We start from the raw sequence: 15207 nt of genomic DNA, 5'->3' as shown, positions 1-15207 counted from the left end.
GTCACGATCGGCGAAGGAAAACAAGCTATGCTGTTCCCGGCCAGCTGCTGGCTCGAGCTAGACGATGCCCCGCCCTCTATGCGTGATAGCCGTAGCGACTGCAACTCTCACGATCGTTGCCTTGACGGGGTTTTTTCTGGGATGGAAAGTGACGATAATGGCCATGCCGAACGCCGGTTCGGCCGTTGACAAAATAGGAGGCTAGATTGACGACTGCGGCGAGACGCTGGCGCAAGCGAGGGCCAACGGATGCATCTACGACCCCATGAATCCCGTTGGTTCCGCGCCGCTCCGGCTCGCGGCAAGGGAATTACCAACACAATGAGCCCTGTTTCTTAATCAGCCATTAGTAAAGCTCGTATCCATGTCGCCAAGGCGACCGCTATTCTAAGCTTTTATTCCGGCATCCCTCCGCAACTGGCAGGTAAGAGTGCTCCATCCCACCTGCACGTCAAAGTACTCATCGGCAACCGCTAGACACCACCACTCTTACTCTCAAGATTCCTCAGCCAAGCAAATTCACATCGAAAAATGGGCTGTACAGGTAGAAAGCGCAAGCCCGGAGCTTCAACAGAGTCCACTGCTGGTCATGGGGATAGCATCTATTGGAGACCTATCGTCGTTGTGGCAATGATGCTCTTCATTGACGGCCTTGGAAACTGCATGTCTCTTGCTCCGCAGACGCGTTTGTTCGAGGACATCGTCTGTCGACAGTACTACAAAGTTGACGACGACGTCCCCGGCAGCGGACCCTCTGAGGAGATGTGCAAGGACCCTGCAGTTCAAGACGTCGTGGCGGAGCTGTTTGGTTGGCAGACGTTCTTTGATGGCATTCCTGGCTTGATATTAGCTATGTGGTTCGGTGTGCTTGCAGATAAGCAAGGCCGGAGACGAGTCTTCTTCTTCAGCGTTGCAGGACAGGTGCTGGGTGCTTGCTGGGTGCTCTTCATTTGTGAGTGAAAACGCAGATGAGCTTTGAGTTGCTTGCCATCATTTTGCTCACAATTATTACAGGCTGGCTGGAACTACCCCTTAAACTTGTGTGGCTGTCTTCATTCTTTCTCGTCATTGGCGGTGGAAGCACAGTCACTGGCGCTGTTGCCATGATGATCATCACAGATGCGTCGCCTGAAAAGTACAGGTAAGTAAAGGCGACATCGAGTAAGCTTTTCTAGAATACTAATGTTTGAATGAAATAGGTCAAATATCTTCTTCTATGCCCAGGCTGCTCTGATTGTCGCGGAGCTTATCGGGCCAGCGATCGGTTCTGCCTTGATGACCTATAGTCTTTGGCACCCTTTGCTATTGGGATTGGGTAAGACTGCAATACCACTGCCTAGACATAAGCTAATCTTGCAGCTTGTACGATAATCACAGCCATTCTCGCAGGTACCATTCCGGAAACACTGCCTCGAGACGAAGATAACTCGATCGAGTCAGACAGGGAGGACCCTTCAGAAGACTTGAGTCTTCGAAGAACGCTGAAAAACCTGCTCAGACATGTTCAAAAGACTCTAGGATTTATCCTCCGCCATAGAAGTGTCCTGTTTCTTGTCTTGACATTTCAAGTCGTCGACTTCTCTCGACAATCTCTCGGCGTCCTTCTGCAGTACCTATCAACGAGATACGTTATTCCAATTGCCAAGGTACCTATTTCACAAGACTTATATGACGTTTCCACTGACAATTTTCCAGGCCAACCTTCTACTCTCATTCCGGGCTTTTGCGCAGCTTGTAACCTTCGTCGCCGTTCTGCCTATGCTGAATCTGCTCATTTCCAAGAAACTAGGCTTCTCCGCTCGAGTCAAAGACTACCTTCTTTCCAGGCTCAGTATTGTGTTCATCATGATATGCTTTGCAGTCCTGGTTCTTGCGCCAAGCATACCTGTAGTTGTCGTCGGTAAGCACTCTACACGACACTGCAGCCTCCGGGGAGTTTACTGAAGCGTATTTCTAGGCTTGGCGTTCTATACCCTCGGAAACGGTTTTAGTTCTTTTGCCAGATCGCTTCTCAGTTCATTGGTTGAGAAAGACATGGTCGGGACCTTGTTCACAACACTCTCCATGATGGACACCTTAGGGTCCTTACTTGCTGGTCCCATTGTTGCTAGGACCTTCAGCTGGAGCATGAGACTTGATGGAATCTGGAAAGGTATGCCTTATGTCATGTCTTTCGCCATGTGTGGTCTCGCGTCCTTGGCGCTTTCCCGGGCGGGCCACGCAGACCTGCCGGAGGAATACCTTGAAAGTCACGACGAGGAAGAGAGTAGATCGCTTCTTGGCCAAGACACCTCTCCCCAGCAATCACAGACCTAGCCTGAGAATACCTGAAATGGATGTATGCTGAATGCATCTAATACTGGTCAGTTAAACGCCAACTTGCTTTCTCTTCTGAAATGTGACGCTCAATTGCCGTCACGTAGCTGGCATGTTCTCGACAAACGCACTCAGGCCTCCGAGTGATCTAATGTCAGCCTGAACCCCCTGGTTCAACCCGCGACAACTTGGACAATATTTTGGGGAAAACAACCTGAATGATTTCGATACGAGACGGAGTGGCTCATGAATACTGCAGAGCTACTATGCTTGAAAGCAAGATGGGTAAAGACGCCTTTGCTTCCAAGACGAGCCTCATTTCTTAGCGATGGTTGTTTGGTAGGGTCTCTAGTTGGAAATCACACAGCCAACAAGTTTCCCAAGGGAGATTCCTGCGAGACTTGTAAATTGAAATTTGTGATGTGGACTCTGCATCAATGTGCAATGTGAACTTGAAAGAATCAATGTCCTTTCCGTCGTAAGCCTAAAAATGCACCTGGATCAACTTGCCATTTATGGTCAACCCGAGAACTCACCGTTCCAAGTAACTTCCCTTGAATGGCAGCGAGGTTTCTTCGAAAAGCGGTTGACTTTGATGTGTGCAGAAATATGATGGGAAGTGCATATTGACGCCATTCTTCAACATTGGCGCTAACTCATCCCCTGCAAGTTTACCCGTCCTGTTGGATCCTTTATGGTGGATCCGTCCTAGATGTAGAAGTCCGCCCGCCAAGTGGCATGTCCGCAGCGGAAGTTGCAGTAACTGCAGGTATGACCCCAGGATTTGTAATCGGATGGAGTCAAGCATTGTGAGATGGCACAATCCCTTGGAGCCACCTGTTAAAACCACGATACTCACATACATAAACCCTCCAAAACTTACTTGCATCTTGAGAATTGTACCTCGAATCCACCGTTGCACTCCCACCAATCATGGCAAACCTTGCAGTTCCCAAAGGCTCGACAGTTCTTGTGACTGGAGTCAACGGCCTCTTGGGCTCCCACGTTGCGAAGCAGTTCCTCGAATATGGATACAAGGTTCGCGGCACAGTTCGTAACCCGGAAAAGGTTGCATGGCTTCCGGCGGCATTTGATAAGCAATTTGGCCAAGGCAATTTCGAGCTTGTTCAGGTCTCGGATATGGCAGCGGAAGGCGCTTTCGATGAAGCCACGAAAGGTGTGCCGAGAGTAACCCCAAAGACGTCAGCAGATAAGTTACGGGGCTGACATTCGATCCCAGGCATCGCCGTAGTGGTGCACACAGCTTCCATCATGACGCTAGACCCAAATCCCAACAATGTCATTCCCGTCGCCATCAAGGGCGCCCTGACTGCATTGAAGTCGGCTTACGCGCAGCCGAGCGTGAAGCGCTTTGTGTTCACTTCATCGTCAGCTGCCGCTGGTCCGAAAGACGACTCACCAGACTCGGTGATTACCGAAGATAGCTGGAACGAGAGCGCAGTGAACATCGCGTGGGCCGATCCTCCTTACAGCCCGGAAAGATCTGGCGCCGTCTATGCGGCGAGCAAGACGCAGGCAGAGCAGGAAGTGTGGAAGTACCACAAGGAGCACCGCAGCGAGCGCCCTGACCTCGTTGTCAACACTGGTAAAACCCGTCTTCGATATAAAGACTGACTTGGACTAAAAATCAAACAGTACTCCCCAATTTCAATTTTGGCGGCTCCATCGACCCGATCAACCAAGGATTTCCCAGCAGCTCTGGACTCCCGGTCATACTCTACAACGGGGAGATTGCGGGTGTTCACCGCGTCATATCTAAGCGCAAGTTTTATGCTACCTGAGCGAGCAGGGCGTGACTAATTAGTCTTTCATAGAATACTTCATCGACAACGACGACACGGGCAGATTGCATGTTGCTGGAGCCATTCTCGAGCATGTGAAAGATCAGCGCATCTTCGGTCTCGCCCACACTTTCAGCTGGGACTTGATCCTGGAAATCTTCCGCAAGAACGAGCCTGGGAAGAAGTTCCCGGAGAACTTTTCTAACGAGCCGAGCCAGCATCCCGTCGAGGCACGCGACAAAGCCGAGCAGTACTTGCGAGAGCTGGGACGCCCGGGCTGGACCCCCTTGGAAGAGTCCATTTTGGAGACTGTGAAGGGTATTCAGGAAGCGGGCGATAAGCTTCAGTTCGAGTCGTACTCCAGGATGGGTCCCCGGAAATACACTGATGCGGCAGCCAAGTCGGCGTAGTCACCTGGAGCCATAGATAGAGACCAATGCGTGCTCGCCAACTGGGCAATTGATACTGAAGTGTAAGAATTGTAGAACACTTCAAGGTCTATCTACATGTCAAATAACATAACACGAACAAAGAACTTGAGAAAGCCAGGCTTGCATTCCACGGGTTATACGACTATCGCGCCCCATGGACGCTAATTCAACGCAACAAGTGATTTCCACTATTCTAAATGAAGGGATTTTAGCCCCTGCGGAAGCGAGTAGACAATGGTAATGAATTAATCGCCGCAATCTCTTCTCGGAATGCATTACCGAAGCTTTCCCCTAGCCGTGTTCCGCGGCCCGGGCTCGGAGCACTCGGGCTCCCGCATTCTCCGCACCCGCCCGGAGGCCAGCTCGCAGGGCGCCCGAAGTCTCGAAAACTCCGCCAATTTCCTGCAGTCTTTACGGGATATAATCGTCCTAAGTGAACGACAAAACTCCGCCAATTTCCTGCAGTCTTTACGGGATATAATCGTCCTAAGTGAACGACAAAACTCCGCCGAATTCCTGCAGTCCCTGCGCGATATAATCGACTTGTCCTCCGCCGAGACCAGCAGTCAGCCAATCATTCACGTGGCTTAGTCACGTTCTCTCCGAATGGTGTAGTTGGTTCATCACGTTCGACTGTAATGGTTCTACCAAGATTATCGAAAGGTCCCTAGTTCGATTCTGGGTTCGGAGAACGATTCCTTTTTGAAGTTCCATGCACTGCTTTTTGATGTCCTATGGTATTTGGTTCTCGTTTTCGACCACATGCAGTGAAACATGGCCGGCCATTTTCTCACCTCCGTAAACGAGCACTTGCTGCATATAATCACACCACTTCTGAAAACCCCGTCACGCCATGTTGACAGCTCGTTCTCTCACCGCTTCTGCCCGGATTAATCCAACTCGTGCTTTGCTGCCGCCCCGAGATTGCAGCTAGCCGCCGTGACTTCACCGGCTGCTTATGCTTAGCCTGCGATGGTATGCCTTCGCCCCTAGAGCGTCTTCGGCGGGCGTTCATTGGATCGGCCTCAAGCTCGGTGTATGAATCAGATCATGTATGATCTATTGGCATGGACAAACAAAACAGCCCGTGAATTAGACGTGCATACAAAATATCGCTTCTCCCCATAGCCGGCTGTTCGCGGCGCGTGGTCATTTTTTTTCATCCAAGAAAGTCCCTCCTCAATAGCCAGGAAAATTTACCAGAAACGCCTTCCCTCGTTCAATGGATTTCTTCTCGCTTTACAAACCCATCCAGTTCCCGTTCACGCTCCCGCCCATGCCCTCGAACCCCGGCACGTAACCATTCCCAAACATGGCTGAAAACTCATCCAGCGCCGGCGGCATTGGCGACAGGCTCCCGTCGAGACCAAAGAACGGCATCGCCGGCGGCAGCGACGCCGTCCCCTGCCTCCCGGTCCCAGGCGCCACATGACCGCCGCCGCCGCCGCTACCACCACCATGCCCGTGGCCGCCGCCGGTCCGCCAGAACGCCGCGGGGTGCGGCGGGATCGGCAGCCCGGCATCGTGGCTCCGCTCGCTGCGCGCGTCGTGCGCCGGCGTGTCCGTCTTCCACAGCATCTCCCACTTTTTGAAGCGCGCGTAGTCGGACTCCTTGGCGGAGCTCGACGCGGCGTCGTCGTTGGCGTCGAGGCGGGAGATGGCGCGCTCGAAGGCCTCGATGAGGGACATCTCTGACTTTGCGGACTCGCCGCCGGTGGACATCTCCTTGAGCATGGCGAGGCCGTCGCGGAGGGCCTCGCGCAGGCGGTCGGTCTTCTTCTGGAGGCACTGGGTGATGATGACGAGGAGGGCGGCGCGGCAGGAGGAGAACTCGGTGTAGGAGGCGCGGGCGAGGCCGATGCTGTTGCGGAGGAGGCGGCAGGTCTCGACGACGCAGAGGGCGGCGTCGACACAGTCTGCGACGAGGACGGAGCGCGGGTGGGCTTTGCCGGCGGCGGCGGCGGCGGCGGCGGAGCCGGTGCGCGGGGGCACGGCGGAGTCGGCGGGCGAGCCGGAGGAGGAGGCGGTGCTGCGGGTGGATTCGCGGGGGAAGATGAAGGGGCGGCCGGCGAACATGCGGACGAGGCAGTATTCGAGGCGCAGGTGCATGTCCGGGCGGAAGACGGCAGATCCGGGGCTCGGGTCTTTGCAGAAGGTGGTTTCTGGGAGGTTGTTCCACCAGGTGTGCAGTTGCGCCTTCATCTCGACCAGCTTGGTTATACCGTCTGGGATTTCGTGCTTTTCAAACGTCTTGAAGAGGGAGCTGAAGGCTTGTTAGTTGTGAATAGGAGAAGCAGGTGGGAGTACTGACATCTGATGGTTGATGCGGCTTAATGCTTGGTTTAGCTGGAGGGTGGCCAGCATGTGTGCGGTGTTTGGTGGTGGTGAGCCGGCCCAGATGTTTGGGCGGTCGACAGGCATCTCAGCATCGACATCTGCGGCGGCGATGGAGAGTGGTCGGCCATGGAATATGCCGATGCGCCTGGGAGTTGTCAGTACTACTGCAGATGAAGGCTTCGCGACTCCCACGCTTACTTTTCTGTTGTGTAGGCCGTCCACCACACGCGGTTCCTCGTCTCGCGGATGACGGGGTCAATGAGGTCTCCTGGATACTTGCGGTGCATGCCGTTCTGTATGGCAAGCTTCACGGCAAGGTTGAGGTACACGTATGACAGTCCGGATGCATCAAGAGGAAGGGTGTAGAGGCCGATGAGTAGGCAAGCTTGCACACTCTCCAGGCTGGATATCGTGATGACGTCTGGCACAAGCCTACACGCCTGCTGGTAGAACATGATGCCAATGGTGTCCTCGGAGAACGGGCTCGACTCGGCAGGGGCAGTCGGCACCCTGCCCCTCTCATCACGCGAGTCGAGATACGCATATTGCGTGCCGATGGCGAAGACGATCAGGATGATGCACATAGTCCCGACATCTCGGCGTGTGAGGGATCCCGGGTTCTCATACACCACGTCCAGCTTCTCTTGCAGCCAGTGCCGCTCAACATAGAAGTAGCTGGTCTCGGCATGGTTGAAGAACGCGTGGACGAGGAAGTCAGCCACGTAGCGCGGAGGTAGTGATGAGAGCGAAGCGACAGTGTTGGATGTTGACTGCAGCTCCTCGGGGCGGTAGTACTCCTTGAACTGTGTCTTGGGACCGTCTGGGGTATCCTGAATGATGTAAGCCTTTTGTGATCCAAGTCAATGCCGAGGGGGACATGCATTTACACACTGCTCTATCCACTGCTTTATCCGCATGGAAAAGTTCCAGTGTGAGAACTCGCCGGAGTAGTCTAGCCACAGTCAGTTCTGGGGGCGCCATGAACCTCATGCCTGGGGCCCATCTTACGGGTGATGTTATTCTCCAATGGCTGCACGGTAATCTCATCCACCTGGAACGAATCGGAGCTCTGGGACTTCACCTCGACCTCGGCGCCGATGTCCGGGTCCATGGTAGCGTCCGGATCTGGTTGCGGTCCCGGGGCTTCCGGGCCGGCTCGTCCTTTCTCTACGGAATCGGCTAAAGTCTTTAAGGTCTCGGCATCGAGTCTACTCTGACCGGTGTAGTGGGCGAGCAGACGCTCCATATAGGCCATACGCTGCCTCAACTCCGAGTCCTCCTGGTGCGACGGGCGGGGTCTATTGATATCCGCCAAAGGTTGGCCTCGTCAGCCACGTGTTGAAGCACTTGATGGAGATCCATGGCATCTCGCGACTCATGACAAAGCGTGGATTACAAAAAGAAAGTTTAGTTTACCTTGCCGCACTCTCAGCGCCGGGCTCTTCTCTGGTCGTGGGCGTCAGGAACTCACACTGCCGGCGGAGGCGGGTGCACCGCCGGCAGGGAACTCCGCCGTCGCATTTCTCCTTGAGTCTCCGGCATCCGTCGCAGCTTGGTCGCGTCAGCATGGAAGGCACTTTGCACGGGGCCACAGTGACGGCGATGAGCTAGGAGGGGAGGGGAGATGGGCTTAGAGAGAGGGACCGAGGGACTGGGGAAGGTGAGGGAAGGGCTTCATCGTACGCTCGAACAGCCCGCTTTCGCTCCTTATCCGCGACGCGGCGCTGCTTGTGTCGTTGCAGACGCAGACCGTCGTCGGGATCCATCGACGTTCGGGTCGCGATAGCCGATAAGGGGTGTGAGAAAGACGGCGGCGGCGGAAAAGTCAAGGCAAGGCCAGATAGGGAGCCGCACGCCGATCAGCCAGCGCAAAGGCAAGGCTCCCGGGCCGGTTCGCGCTTCCAGGTCTCGGGGGGCGGGCGGTGCGTGTAAATTGAGACCCCGGGAGCGGAATGCTTGTGTGCAGTGGCGGAGAATGGAGGGAGGGAGGGAGACAGGTCTGGTCTCGGCCTCACAGACAACGCATTGAGTCTCTCTCCCTTGCAACTAGGTAAGGTAAGGCAGGTAGAGTTCGTGGTGTGCGGCTGGCGTGCGTGCGGGTGTGAGCAAGGTATGCGGGTGGGTAAAGGGAGGATTTGTTGGCCGGCTCCAAGATTGTGTGTGAGGAGAGCTAAGATAGGCTGGAGCTGGATGAAGTCCCGCGCCTTTCCTGAGAGGGGAGAGAGGGGCTGAATTTCGGCGAAACCTGCGCCGCGGTCGGGGCTTCGGGGACCCACTCTTTTCTGCTGACAGGACGCGGGGAAGCCGGCATGCACCCGGTCGGAGCCGAACACACATCCCTGTGCCTATCCGCACACACTTCCAAGGTAGTATCTGGAGATGCTGACTCGTGCCTCTTTTTCCTCTATTTCACATTCCAGATCGCACTCTGCCCGACGATAGATACATGAGTAATCTTCATTGACCCCCGGATAGGCACCCCACGAACAGTGACAGGCCAGCTACTCCCTGTCATGCTCATGCACCCAGCCTGTGCATATCCGTACATCATTCTTATCTCCTCATCAACCCCCATTACAGCTTCGCCTTGACCACTCCCTCCTCCCAAACCGACTTCAATCCCTCCTCCAGCGGGCTGTCCTTGCGCGAGATCCTCGCCTCTGACGTCTCCATGATGCTGGGCAATCCCGTCTCCGCGAACGCAACCCCATCCCTTACCATGGCCGCAACCCCCTTGCTGGACAGCAGAATCTCAGGCATACCGTGACCCGAAAACCCAGCGATGATGAACTGCCCGGGTTTGCCAGGCACCGCACCGAGATGCGGCATGAAGTCGGAGCTGTACCCCATAACTGTCGCATTCACTTGTCAACAATCACCTGCCTCATTCGGACACACGGGGGATGGAATGCCATGCACACTCACTGCCAGTCCACACCCGATCGACCTCCGCCCCGCTATCCCCCCAGCCCCGGAATAGCCTCTGCATGTAACCGTCAAAGTACGGCGCCGCGCCCCGCACCAGCTCGTCGTCGCGGACGTTGTCGAACCACTCCGCGCGCTTGTGCCAGAACATCTGCCGCGCCCCGCCCACGACGATGCTCCCGTCCGCCCGCGGGATGAGGTAGTCGTTGTTCACGGCGTCGAAGCGGATGCCGTACGTGTTGACCAGGTGCGGCGTGCGGGTGCCCTTGGGCGACGTGATGCGGCTGCAGATGCCGCGGACGGGCACGATGCGGTCTTCGTACTGCGGGAGGACCTGCGCGGTGTAGCCGTTGGTCGCGACGACGACTTTGCCGGCCGTGATGGCGCCGCGGGGGGTCTGCACCGCCCACTTGCCGTCTGCGTCTGGCGTCTCGGAGATGCTGCTCACGGGCGTGTTGGCTTGTAAGTTGACGCCCTTTTCGAGAAGACGGTGCAGGATCTGGTGGACCATTTTGGCGGGCCAGAGGTGGGCGGCCGTGAAGGAGAAGCAGCATTTGGCGCCCTTCACTCCGGATACCTGGCAACATAACGTCAGCGACCGTCCAAGCTATGCGTTTCCGTTGACGACTTGCCCTCTCGGCATCTTGTTCAGGAGTGAAAGCCACGTCCTTCAGGTTGACCTTGCCCGCTTTCAAAAGGTTGCGATACGCCGCCTCGGTTTGCTTGGCATGCTCCGGGTCAAGGTATACATCCACAGCCCGCGTGAGGTGGAAATCGCAGTCCAGGCCCTCGCTCTCAACGAGCTCCTTCACTGCATACACATTAGATGCCTCGAACGCAGCGAGTTTTGCTGCCTCATCGGCCCCGTAGAGCTTGGTGTACTTGGGGACATTGAAATACGTGTCGGGCTTGACATGTCCGCCGTTGCGCCCTGACGCCCCGGAGCAGACTTTCCTCGCCTCCAGAATCGTGATAGAAGGTGGAGACGGGTTGTCTTTCAGGATATGATACGCCGTAGCCACTCCTGCAAAACCAGCGCCGATAATGACTACATCGCTGGAAGCGGGTAGGTCTGGAGTAGTGCGGTGGTCGTCCAGCGCCCGCGGAGAAGAGTTCCAGAAGGAGGTGACGGGGTTGGCGACAGGGGCCCGCATGTTTGTTGGCTTCTGGGTAGCCATCATGAGCGACTGTAATTGATCCGGGGTAGATGTCACGAAAGGAGCTAAGCATCAAACGGCGAAAACGATCACAATCAATTGATAAGCGATCCGTTTCGAGTTTCTATATACGAAATGTGTGCAAATCCAAAGCACTGCTGCATTGGTCGCCGCATACGAGTGTTGCAGTATCATGAACCGACAACCGGCACAGATTCGGTGAGCACGAAGCTGCAGACCGATGACAATCGGAGTTGTTGTTCGATCGAAAGAGATAAGACGCCGGCACGCTGGAGATTCCCCGCCGATACTTCCAGAAGTCGAGTCCGGCTCGTTGCCAGCCCTCCTAACGCTTCAGGCGGGGAACGCGGAGGTTCTCCGAGACCGGAGGCCGACCCGGCCACGGACGACACGGAACCGGCAACTAGCCGGTGCGCTATACCTCGGCCTCTCAACCCAAAGATAAGGAAATGCCCTCCCGACGCAGGGATAAACGGCGTATCAAGCGTATCACTTCACCACCGGCATATGCTTGCTCAATAAAAACGGTGAATAATTATTAATGACGTAGTCTTCGTTGGCTTAGTATTCAATTGCGAAAGCGGGCTCCTAATCACGCCGTCTTGCCTTCTGACGCGGCTATGATCTTCCGCGCCATCTCCGGCAACTCGTCCGCCATCACGTCCATCTCGCCAAACAAGTCCACGCACGGCTCCTTCTCGTAGATACTGCACCACGCGCCCTTGAACCCGCACCCCTTGGCCGCGCTCGCATCCCACATGTGCGCCGCGGCGAACCACGCCTCCTCCCCGTTGAAGCTCTCCAGCTGCGTCTTGTACGCCCGCGGGTCCGGCTTGCCCAGCCCGTCAAAGTCGCAGCTGCGCAGGTTCTCCGCGGGCATGTCGATGCCCGCCCTTGCAAAGTAGCCGCCCACGCGCTTGGCGTCGCCCGCCGTGAACGCCCACACGGTGAACCCGGCCTCGCGCAGGAGGGTGAAGCACTCCTTGATGCCGGGGCGGGCCTCGAGCTCCATGAAGCGCTCCATGATGAAGGCGACGTCGTCGTCGGTGGCGAGTTGGCGGGGCTCCGGCACGCCCGCCTGGTAGAGCATGCGGTAGAAGAGGCTGCGGAAGATGTCGTAGAAGCGGCGGTAGCGGCCCTGGATGCTGAGGTAGGTGTACTCGCGCTCGGCGGCCTCGATCCAGGCGAAGCCCAGGAGGGCCGGCTTAATCTGGTACTCGGCAAGCTTGGGGCCGAGGCGGGTATCGATTGCGCGGTGGATCGCGTCGTAGGACATGCAGGTGCCTACGATATCGAAGACGACGTGTTTCCTTGGGGCTGACATGGTTCTCTGGGGGGTTTGTGAAGGGCTGGGAGAATTATTGGATGATAGTGACGTATGCTGTAAGGGAGTGATATCCTGCTTCCTAAGGCCTAATCCGGGACTGTGTGCTTGACGATTTATACGTCCTCATCGCCCGATCTCAAGCTTCATTAACGTTGTGATATCAAACGCTAGCGCGGACCCCATCACCGGTGCATCATTATCTTATCTCGGTGACTTGGGGCCGCGGGGATGAGCGGGGTACCGCAGGACCCCTCATCCCCAGCCGGCTTCCTTTTGCGGGCCCGAAGACCCGGCTGCGTATCTCTCGGCGGAGATCTGTCTGAGCAAGGTTGCCCTGATCTAGGCGAAGGGTTTTCCGGGGATGGTTGATAAGGTGCCGGTTGGGGGACGCGTTGACTACCGTTCCCGGTCCGCGTGGACGTCAACTCCCGGCGTGCTCACATGGGCCCGGCCGGCCGGCAGTTGACGCGAGAGAGAGCGCTGACGGAGTTCTGTTCATCCAGCATCATCTGGATGTATCCGGAGGCTGCTCACTCGGAGGAATCCGTGGAAGCCGCGGCCTGGGGCCACACTAGCGGCCGGCCGTGGTCCATTTGACAGCAAGCTATTTTCAGTCACGAGATCGTAATCCTATTGTAGTGTTGCCAATTTTTGAGAGACTGTTGTTTGACAAACCCGCTACACCGCGCATCCCGCTACACCGCGCATCTCAAGAGCAGCAGGTGAAGAAGACCATTGGCCAGTATCATTCATGATCGGCCCAAGATCGAGTCGATTATCAAATGTTTTTCAATTGTATTTCGTCGCCTTTTGCGGCGGTGTCATTATGGTATCAGTGCAAAATCAACTCCAAAGAGGGCAAGGCCGCATCTCGGCATACCCTCCGAGTTCAAAACCCATGCTATGCTTTGTCCGCCCAATCAACTTTTCCGTCCATGCCATGCTTTTTTTGCGCTTAAATTTACAGAGATGAGAAGGTCTTCTCGAATGCAGAAATCAGGAGAGGAACTGCAAAATAACAGGTCAGTGAAATGTCCTCGGCTTCCCAGTTTCAGGGTACAATATCAACTTACTGTGAGCCTCCTCAAAGATCAACATGGGGCGGAGACGGATGGTCTCCTTGCCGCAGGCACCAATGTTAACGCCAAGGCGCTTCATGGAGCCGGTGACAGCGGCCGCGCTCTGGGTGTCGAAGGCGATGTAGTGGCCCTGGCCCTTGCCACGCAGGTTCTGGACGTGGTCGGGGAACTTCTGCGCGAGCTTCTCCATCTCGGCGTACAGGGCGGCGCCGACACGCGCGGTCTGCTCGACCAGGTTGCGCTTGCTGATCTCGTCGACGACGGCCTTGCTGACGATGACGCGGGCCGGGTCGCCGATCCAGGTGTTGAACTGGCGGTAGGCCTTGTCGGGGACCAGCATGCGGTCGCCAAAGTAGTAGCCGGCCGTCTGGGCCTTCTTGGAGAAGGTGACGATGTCGGGAGGGGAGCTGAGGTTCCAGTGGGCGTGACCCCAGAACTTGCCAGTGGCGCCGAAGCCTGAGTCGTGTCAGTGGGGGTCCTGTCTTGGAGGAGTACAAATACCGGGGGAACCTACCAGTCTGGACCTCATCGACGATAAGGACAACGTCGTTGTTCTTGGTGATGTCGCGCAGGCCCTGGAAGAAAGCGGGCGAGGCGTGGTTGTCACCGCCCTCGCTCTGAATAGGCTCGACGATGATGGCGGCGACGGGGCAGTGCCAGCTTTTAATAAGCTCCTCAACCTCCTTCAAGCAGCGCTTCTCCTCGGCATCATTCTCGGCGGCATACTTCTCAAGGGGGTACTTGAGGGCAGGGAACGAGGCCTGGGGCCAGTTGAAAGAAGGAATATCCAGCTTGTGGACAGCCTTGGAGCGGGTGGTGGACAGACTGCCGAAGCCACGGCCGTGGAAGGAGTTCTTGAAGCTCATAATGGCCAGCTCGGGCGAGCCAGGGGAGGTGTTGTGCAGGCAGGAGTGGATCTCCTCGTGGGACCACTCGGCCTCGCCACGCTCGCGGCGGCGGTAGAGCATGAAGGCGGCCTTGTAGGCCAGCTCGTTGGCCTCGGAGCCGGACTGGGCGGTGAAGATGTGGTTCATGCCCTCCGGGGCGACCTTGAGCAGGCCGTCCTGGAGGATGTCGTGCCAGTAGGCGGAGGGGAAGTTGCCGATGGCCGGGCGGTTGACCAGGGCGGAGATCATCTCGGGCGACTTGGCGGCCTCGATGAGGGTGGGGTTGTTGTAGCCAACCGGGATGGAGGCGATCTGGGAGTAGCTGTTGGAGGGGTTTGAGATTAGCGAGCTGCGGGGGACAAGGTGGGATGCCGAGGATCTGCGGTGACCTCAGGAGGGGCACCTACACATCGAGGAACTTGTTTCCATCAACGTCAACGATGCTTTTGCATGTTAGCAATTGCGCAAAAGTCGTCTGATAGCTATGGGACATACTAGTTGTCGTGACTCTTCTCGTAGTCGACGACGAAGTGAACGGCGCGAGCGTCAAAGACAGCGTCAAGCTTCTTCTGGCTGGCCTTGGACATGGGTCCAGGGACCTCCGTGGTGACCGAGTGCTCGACGAAGGAAGGCATCTTGTCGGTCTTACTTTCAAGACAATCGGTGATCTCGGGTGTTGTCTAGGTCGAGTCTCAAGCGTAGAAGTAGAGTATCTTGATGAGAAATGACTCTGGGATGAGATTGGCGAGCAAGAGAAGACAACATTGTCGAGTTGAAGAAGAACGTCTATTTATCTCCCAGAATCTCGCAACACCCGAGAGCTTCCGTTCGCCCCTCGAAGACAGACAGCCGGGGACGAAGCCGGCCGGTCCCGAGCCGGCCCCATCCGGGCCCAGAACGGCTTCAGAAAAGTCCCCACCATCTC

At 56.4% G+C, this 15207-nt stretch overlaps 6 protein-coding genes across 6 annotated transcripts; 2 read left to right on the top strand and 4 right to left on the bottom strand.

The window, feature by feature from the left end:
- Positions 1–531: 531 nt before the first annotated feature.
- Positions 532–2316, top strand: atnC-2 (MFS efflux pump atnC; the record flags this gene model as incomplete). The annotated part of the gene is made up of 6 exons (XM_036635648.1): positions 532–952; positions 1015–1141; positions 1200–1315; positions 1360–1646; positions 1696–1900; positions 1958–2316. The coding sequence occupies 6 exons, from the start codon at positions 532–534 to the stop codon at positions 2314–2316; spliced, it is 1515 nt and encodes a 504-aa protein (XP_036499051.1).
- Positions 2317–3249: 933 nt separating this feature from the next.
- Positions 3250–4528, top strand: ALD2-3 (Aldehyde reductase 2; the record flags this gene model as incomplete). Its single annotated transcript, XM_036635647.1, has 4 exons — positions 3250–3493; positions 3557–3922; positions 3973–4074; positions 4152–4528. 4 exons carry the CDS (start codon positions 3250–3252, stop codon positions 4526–4528), a joined length of 1089 nt encoding a protein of 362 aa, XP_036499052.1.
- A 1260-nt stretch (positions 4529–5788) lies between these two features.
- CGCS363_v003797 (putative transcriptional regulatory protein) lies at positions 5789–8132 on the bottom strand (the record flags this gene model as incomplete). The annotated part of the gene is made up of 5 exons (XM_036635646.1): positions 5789–6812; positions 6861–7031; positions 7085–7716; positions 7774–7838; positions 7895–8132. The coding sequence occupies 5 exons, from the start codon at positions 8130–8132 to the stop codon at positions 5789–5791; spliced, it is 2130 nt and encodes a 709-aa protein (XP_036499047.1).
- Positions 8133–9460: 1328 nt separating this feature from the next.
- Positions 9461–10989, bottom strand: ordL-2 (putative oxidoreductase OrdL; the record flags this gene model as incomplete). The annotated part of the gene is made up of 3 exons (XM_036635645.1): positions 9461–9738; positions 9812–10388; positions 10477–10989. 3 exons carry the CDS (start codon positions 10987–10989, stop codon positions 9461–9463), a joined length of 1368 nt encoding a protein of 455 aa, XP_036499048.1.
- Positions 10990–11581: 592 nt separating this feature from the next.
- CGCS363_v003795 (Glyceraldehyde 3-phosphate phosphatase) lies at positions 11582–12313 on the bottom strand (the record flags this gene model as incomplete). Its single annotated transcript, XM_036635644.1, has 1 exon — positions 11582–12313. The coding sequence occupies one exon, from the start codon at positions 12311–12313 to the stop codon at positions 11582–11584; it is 732 nt and encodes a 243-aa protein (XP_036499049.1).
- A 964-nt stretch (positions 12314–13277) lies between these two features.
- Positions 13278–14917, bottom strand: gatA-2 (4-aminobutyrate aminotransferase; the record flags this gene model as incomplete). The annotated part of the gene is made up of 5 exons (XM_036635643.1): positions 13278–13324; positions 13390–13851; positions 13910–14604; positions 14690–14725; positions 14778–14917. 5 exons carry the CDS (start codon positions 14915–14917, stop codon positions 13278–13280), a joined length of 1380 nt encoding a protein of 459 aa, XP_036499050.1.
- Between the last annotated feature and the right edge of the window lie 290 nt (positions 14918–15207).

This window comes from Colletotrichum siamense (genome assembly GCF_013390195.1).
Source record: "Colletotrichum siamense strain Cg363 chromosome Unknown KSG_Cg363_contig02, whole genome shotgun sequence".
NCBI lineage: Eukaryota > Fungi > Ascomycota > Sordariomycetes > Glomerellales > Glomerellaceae > Colletotrichum > Colletotrichum siamense.
The sequence above is the reverse complement of the archived record's forward strand: the minus strand, read 5'-3'. Positions and strand labels throughout refer to the sequence as shown.